The 7,819-nt window shown below is 34.6% G+C and overlaps 1 protein-coding gene across 1 annotated transcript; it reads right to left on the reverse strand.

Annotated features, from left to right (window-relative positions):
* Positions 1–5,227: 5,227 nt before the first annotated feature.
* On the reverse strand, positions 5,228–7,264 carry LOC148772753 (uncharacterized). Its single transcript, XM_088819385.1, has one exon. The coding sequence runs from the start codon at positions 6,803–6,805 to the stop codon at positions 5,369–5,371; it is 1,437 nt and encodes a 478-aa protein (XP_088675511.1). The 5' UTR covers positions 6,806–7,264; the 3' UTR covers positions 5,228–5,368.
* Between the last annotated feature and the right edge of the window lie 555 nt (positions 7,265–7,819).

The raw sequence follows: 7,819 nt of genomic DNA on the forward strand, positions 1-7,819 counted from the left end.
AAGATGTCTAACTATTAGTGACCACTTATAGCTACCAAATGTTCGCTGGTCGCAACAAGATTTAACCCTTCCCACTTTTGCTACAAAATTATTTTTGGTCACTAAATGTAAACATTCAGTGACCATTTAGTGATGGTCGCTGAGAATTTGGTCACTGAAACTAGTTTTTCTTGTAGTGACTATTGTAATATTACTGTTGCTATAGTAATATTACTGTTGCTATAGTAATATTACTGTCACTCACAGTAATATTAATTCTTTTGGTTTTTTTTATTATGTTTACATTTGTTGAACGGACAACATAGTAATATTACTTTATTACACAATAATAATGAGTTTTGTTGTGTAAATATTAATGTGCTAGAGATTAATATAGCAATATCACTGTGTTAAACTATAGTTTAGTTAATTTTACTGTGTTTAACAATAATATAGTTAATATTACTGTCATTCACAGCAATATTGCTGTTTAAACGGAAAAAAAAAGTTACAGAAAAAATAAAAATAAAAATAAAAAATAAAAAATAAAAAATAAAAAGTCAACGCCGGAGACCGGCGTTGACCGCCGATCAACGGCGGAATCCGGAAAAAAAATCCGGAAGAAAGAAAAAAAAAATTAAAAAAGTCAACGCCGGAATCCGGCGGGAAAAAAAAAGTTTTTGAAAAAAAAAATTTGTGAAAAAAAATGGTTTTGGGTCAAAATTGAATAATTTGTGAAATTCGGGGTCAAATTGAAGTTAAATTAAGTTAAGGATGAAATTGGAGCATATTAAAGTAAGAGGGGTTATTTTAGTCCTTTACAAAAATCAGGACCATGTGTGGACTTATTGGTAAAAGAGATTATTGTCTAGATCTCTTTATAAATAAGTACTCACTGATAGACTTATTTGTAATATGCCCTATATATTACTTGCATCTAAACAACAATTATATAAAATCGGAAGTGATTACATTCAAATATGGCAACACTTAGCAAATAATCATCGAATATATATTTCAATCATTACAAAATCATTACACTCGATGTATATTAGTAGCGCTTAATTCCACTTCTGCACCCCTTAAAAATAGTACTTTTGGCATTTTCACCCTCGAAAAAATTTAATAGCACTTTGCACCATTGAAATATAATAAATCATTTAGAATGCACCCCAAATATTTTTTAAAGTTAATAAGGCAAATTTGGCTTAATTCCACTTTACACCCTTGAAATATACAATTTTATTACTTTCCACTCACAAAACAAATTAATAGCACGTTGCACCCTCGAAACACAATATATCAGGCATAATGCACCCCACATGAGTTTTGAAAGCTAATAAAGGTAATCAATATTTTTAGTGGTATTTAAAATTAGATTTTTTATCACAAAAATATATTTTACGAAAAAAAAATCCTTCAGCTATTTCTTTATCAAGTTATCTGAAAAACAAATTTTCTTCCAAATATTTATCTAATATTTTCACCAATTACAATAAAAGATCTATCAATCAAATAATTTAATGATAAAAAGTTTATTTGATTTTATTTTCTAAGAAAATATATATTTTTTTCAATTATCCCGGGTGATTTTTATTTTTTCGCACTTTGTGCGCTCGAAATTAGGTTGGATGTTGAAGGAGATAACAACTTAATTTGTTGTTTTGCAACCAGGAAAAAGAAAACCAATAAAAAATGAATTATCTTTTATTATTCAATTAATGGTGCATTGTGAATGATTTATTGTATTTTGAGGGTGCAAGGTGCCAAAAAAACGCCATTTCAAGGGTGCAAAATGGGATTACGCCGGCAAATTTCATATTTTTAGTTGTAATTCTATCAAGATGCAAATTATCATATTAAACTTTTTATTTCTCTCGACCTAATCAACCCAATTTCGAAGCTATAAAGTACAAAAATAGAAAACTATCTCATTGAGACTTGTAGCAAAAAAAAAAAAGGATATTCGTCTTACAAAACTTATAGCACCATATTATTCATCTTTTACTGAAACTGGTAAAAGTAAATTGGTAGTGTTCTTTATATATGAGAAACTATAATTTGTAACTTATCTTATGATCATAAAATGGTTGAATGGTTGATGCATGTTAAATAAATGCTTAATTTATACATTACACCATGAAAAAAGAATAACTCTAAGATAATTAAAAATACTCTCATTCACTTAAAGAGAAAAAAGAAAACCAATATCACGTGTAGTCTATTACGGTATTTTTCAAGGTTCAAATATTTTTATCTCTGTGGTGCAAAGTATCACCTTAAAAGTTAAAAGTTTTAATGTTATCCTCGGCCATAATTTCTCACCAAATTACTTAATAACTATGCTTGTTTATATTAACGAATCAACCAAATATTTTCAACCATTACTATAAAACACTCTACCAATTGAATAATTTAGTGATAATAGTTTATGAGAACTCATTTTTTTTGGGTTAGAAAATACAAGTTTTCAAGTAATTTAAGGAGACATTTTTTTTTCTTTTTACCTTTTCTCTCTCGAAATTAGATTGAAGGATATTCATCATTCCTGATTCATTTAGTCCTGATTCATGATAGTATTTTTATTAGGCTGAGTCTTCATCATCAAGGTCGGCTTCGCGGTTGGACTGAGCCTTGATTATATAATGTTCAAAAGCGAAAAATCCGTATATAGGCCGGAGTTAGGACTCCATCGGCCAAGTCAGTGATCTTTTCTAAAGTATTGGAATTTAATACATTAAATTATTCTTGATTGTAAAGTCTTTTTTTGTGAATAATGTTCTATTGCTTTTCGAGAGCCTACCTTCTCCAGCGGGCACCGCCCATATTTATAGGTAAAAATGGACGCCAACATTTCCTTCATTCCAGTTTAACATTCTAATCACCGTAAATATTACGAATTTTAAATTACCTCCAATAGAGTTTAATCTGTCATTTCAATAGCCAGTGAGAACGACTGCACAGGTAAAAAGTAGAGAATATTCCCTGTACCTTGTGAGATGATTGTACGTGCATTAAATGCTGCCATGTGCCTTCAGCAAGTGGTGTGGCGAGAAGGAAACTAATGATGAAACGGGATAGGCAGCGATAAGAGGTAGCGGGTAGGCGTCACCTAAGAAAGCCGGCACTCGAAGAAAAAACAGTAGTTCAGTTCGGCACTCAAGTTCCAGTGCTTCTATAAAGAGATAGGTTCTTCAGTTTAGCCCCATTTTTAAAGGTTTAGAGAAGAAAGCCCCTATGATTTCCAGAAAAGACAGATGTTGGTTTCTTGTGAAGTCGCAAAACAGTTCCAGGGCGCTTAGATCCACTCAGAGTTGTACACGGAATCCCTAATTCAAATTGAAATGTACAACGATCCATAAAAACTTTCTTTTCTTAAAATTAAAACAGAAAAAAAAATACATCCCCTCCTAGTAGACACGGCCATGGGCCAGTTTTCTGCCCGGAACCGGCCCGTTGACGATCGACCCGGACCGGCCCGTTGACAGGTGAACCTGTCCCGAAACTGTGAACCGGCCCATGTACCTTGGGACAAGCCCGGTTCTAGAAATAGGTGAACCGTGAACCGCCGGGCCGGCCCAGCGGTTCACCCGAATTTAAAAGAAAATTAAAAATTACAAAAAAGTTGAAAAAAGCTGAAACGGCCCAACTAACCGGCCATTATTTTCTCTTTTTTGAATTCTCCCCTTCCCCTCCCCCCCACATTTTTTCCTATAAAATTAAGTTAAGTCCTTTTCTTTATTTCATTTTGTTTTTTTCCTATTTAAAAGTAATTCTCTATCAAGTATTTTCAATATATATATATATATATCGGGCCGGTCCGGATAGGCCCGAAATCGGAGTGAACCGGCGGGCAGGCCCGGCCCGCCGAACCGTGTGTAGTACGGGCCGGTTCCAGTTCCGGAAAAAATGAACCGCGAACCGGAATGAACCGGTCCGGAATCGGCCCGAACCGGCCCATGGCCATGTCTACGTCCTAGCGAGTAGTTCCAAAAAAGGCTCATTTTTTTTTATCATGTGTTCTGTATTTCCTATATACATAATAAGTCATTTTCTTTTCTTATTATATGTTAAATGAGACCAAAAATACGAAATGGACAGAAAAAGGGTGTCTCTCAATGGAGGAAATAGGGATGTGGAAAACAAGACAGGAATTCTCTACAATGACACTGTAGAACAATTGAAGGGATGTGGCGCAACTTGTTAGCACGTTTGTTTTGGGTACAAAATATCACAGGTTCAAATCCTGCCATCCCTACTTATTACTGCTCATAGGATCAGTAACGAGGAATCAATTATATATATATATATATATATATATATATATATATATATATATATATATATATATATATATATATATATATATATATATATATAAATAATAATGGATTAGTGTTAGAAAAAGAACCTTCCTTCTTTACAGTTTTTTCTTTTCAGTTTTTTTCAATTTTGCTAAGAAATAGAAATAAGAAAGCGCTCTTAGTTCAGTTCAGTAGAACGTGGGTCTCCAAAACCTGATGTCGTAGGTTCAAATCCTACATAGCGTGATTTTTTCTTCGTTGATCGAATTAGACTGAAATAGAGAGTCAGTCACTTGCACAACAATTAAAATGGGCCCTCCCGTGAATTAAAAAAAGGAGGAAGTCAATAAAAAAAATGTTAATTAATCAAAGGTCCAACTAATCACCACGTTTGTATTGTAAATATGCAGTTACGAATAATCCAGCCAAAGTAATAGGAATTAGAGTTACGAATAATCCAGCCAAAGTAATAGGAATTAGACCTAACACGATTCCAAATAGAAAAACTTCAATCATTTCAATTTTTTATGAGGAGAAAAAAAGAGGTACCCTCGCACAAAAGTTGGTCGCCTCTCCTCTCGCCCGGTGATTCGTCAGCTCCGATCCCGGGCTTTACCTCTTCGTGGGCCTTCAGGGCCCATGGTCCTAGTTGGGCCGCTTGAGTTAATTCATTTATGCTAATCAAATTAAGTAGATCAAGCTCATTAAACTCTTCTGGATTGATTCATTTGATAATAAATTTCAAATATTTAAAACACATCCCACGTAACGTATTCATGAATCAAAAGTGATGATATATAGCTACTCAGTGATATATATATTTTCCATTATTACACAAATAATGTCTGAAATGCCCTGGAGATAATTTAGATTATTGCATGAAATATGCAACAGCTATACCACTACCCATAATTTGGGAAACAGCATGTAAAAAAAAAAACAAGAAAGAAAAGTATAGTTATAAGTTATAACATTCAATGCTAAGACAGCAGCAGAATCAAGAAACTGAAATATAAAATTAAAAAAAAAAAAAAAAAAAAAAAAAAAACAACATAAAACTTCAAATTCCAACCAATATATATTTATCACCTAAAAGTCTTTCCGGCACGTTGTTCGGTCGATCTTCTAATCGACTCGATTCTCTGTAGCCTGATCTGCTCCCGAAACTTTGCTATGAATTCATCGGCTTTCTTGTCCACATCCGGCCCTACATCGTTTTTCAAACTATTATTTTTATTGCCTAAACTTCCTTGATCAAAGTAATCATCCTCGCTCTCAACCTCCGAATCCTCGTCACTTGTTTCCATCACAACTTTTTCGTTCGTCTCCTTCTTGAGGAACTTGACATAAGTTTGTGTCGATTCATTAGGCACTTTTCCGTTCACCATTTCCTCGACATAATTCGGCTCATAACCAATGGAGTTTTTTTCCAATTCACTATTACATCTTAACGTTCGAACCGATTTCGCCAAACCATCACTCGATAACTCCTCCGCGGAAGGAACACTCCTCACACTTCGCCTCAATACCTTATCCGAAGAGACTTCATTCTTTGCAAAAACAGAGTTCGACTTCATCAGCACCGACTTTCGAAGGGAGGCTGGTGGTGGCGGTGGCGGCGGCGGCGGCGGTGGTGGTGATCCACTATTTTTGGCCGGAAAATATTCCGACGAAAAAGATTTTGACGGAGATAAATTCTTGGAAGATGAATTATTAGGCCTAAAAGATTCGAATTTTTTGAAATCTTGTTCATCTAAATTAGGGCTATCCCCATTTTCCCTAAATTCCATCCTACCCGATCTCGATCGCCACGGAATCGGCGAACGAAGAACGAGGTTTTCTTCTACATTCTCCTCCATCTTTCGAACATCCAACCCCCCTCCAATCCTCGATTTTCTCGAATTGCTAGTGAATCGTTTCGAACCCGACCTACTAACCGAACCATCGACTAAATGGACCTCATTCGTCTCCGGGACACGTTGTTTGAGGCTCCGAACGGGTAAAAGAAGAGGCTTTCGGCTAATTTCAGAAGTAATTACATTACTGCCATTATCATCTTCCCCAACAAGAGGGGTTTTTTCAGCAACTAAAACAAGGGGTTCCCCTCTGTAATACTTGGAATTCGATGTCTGAATCGTGTTCTCTTCTATTACAGTACTACTACTAGGGTTTTCGGGTTCATCGTCGAAAACCGACGAAACCTGGAGAATTCTAGAAACATATGATTGTGCATTATGAATATCATTTTCTCTCTCATCATTTTTCTTGCTGAACAAGCCATAAGAAACAGCTATTCCAACAAAGATTAGCTGTATAAGCTCCCAGCTTCTAGCGTGGAGGGTTTGGTTAATGAAATCAGGCGCTAAAGAAGGGAAGAATGGGAGCAGAACTAGAAAAACTGTAACAATGGCGGATTTGTAGAGAAATTGGCTGAAGGACTTACTTTGATTTTTCGACGATGATGAGAATTCTTCGTGGGCTGGCTTTTGGGGTTTGGTAGTGAGAGAAACTTCGTCCGCCATTGAAGAAGAATTACAGAGGGAAATGGGAAAGATGAGGAAAATGGGAAAGATGAAGAGAGAGAGAGAGGAAGAAGAAGCCTTCGGCACTAAGTATTTGAAAAAGTAGAGAGAGAAAGAAGAGAGAGAGAGAGAGAGAGAGAGAGTGATGAGGAAAAAAGGTTTGGGAAGTTGTGAGCTTGTTTCAAGCTATGCTTTTCTTCTATCTTTTTCCAGCCCCGTTTGAGTTGTTTGACATTTATGCCCCTACTTCTTTTTGTTTCGTTCCATTTTAGTATGAGGGTATTTTGGGTATGAGAGAGGTGAAATAGGTTGCGTGGTTGTGGCCATGATTCTTCTTTTGTACGCTAGCTTTTCTTGATCCATTTTCAATTTTTTTTTTTGTTTATGTAATTTTTGGAGGCTATCCTTTTCTTCTTATACTCTATCCTCCCCACATTCTTCAATTCCTCATTTTGAATTGTCATTAAGATGCCCCCAAAGGATGTGGATTATATATATATATATATATATATATATATATATATATATATATATATATATATATATATATATATATATATATATGTGTGTGTGTGTGTGTGTGTGGATATGACTAGGAAGCAAAATAAAAGAGAGTATCAAAGTGATCCATCAAGAATTCTTGTCTTGGAGACAACCATAGTGGATATTGAAAAGAAAAGGACATGTATAAATTTAGGATAAATTACGGCCACTTCTCTGAGGTATGGTCAAATTACAAAAAAATCCATCTTGTTTGGATTATTACAATCACTTTTCTCTATTATGTAATTGTCTTGTGAATCTTCTTCTTTCATTAGGTAAATTTAACAATGTAAGTGTGGACGTGTAAGGCATTAATGATTGATGGGTGACTGTAATTATTCAAACAAAATAAGTTTTTTTTCGTAATTTGATCACACTGCTTAATTTTCTCTTGAATTTAATATATATTTATATACATGTATGACTTGGTGTATACTAATTCAAGAAATAATGAACAATTACTTTAACATA

This window comes from Erythranthe guttata, chromosome 1, assembly GCF_056151865.1.
Source record: "Erythranthe guttata isolate IM_541 chromosome 1, IM_541, whole genome shotgun sequence".
In the NCBI taxonomy this organism is placed as follows: domain Eukaryota; kingdom Viridiplantae; phylum Streptophyta; class Magnoliopsida; order Lamiales; family Phrymaceae; genus Erythranthe; species Erythranthe guttata.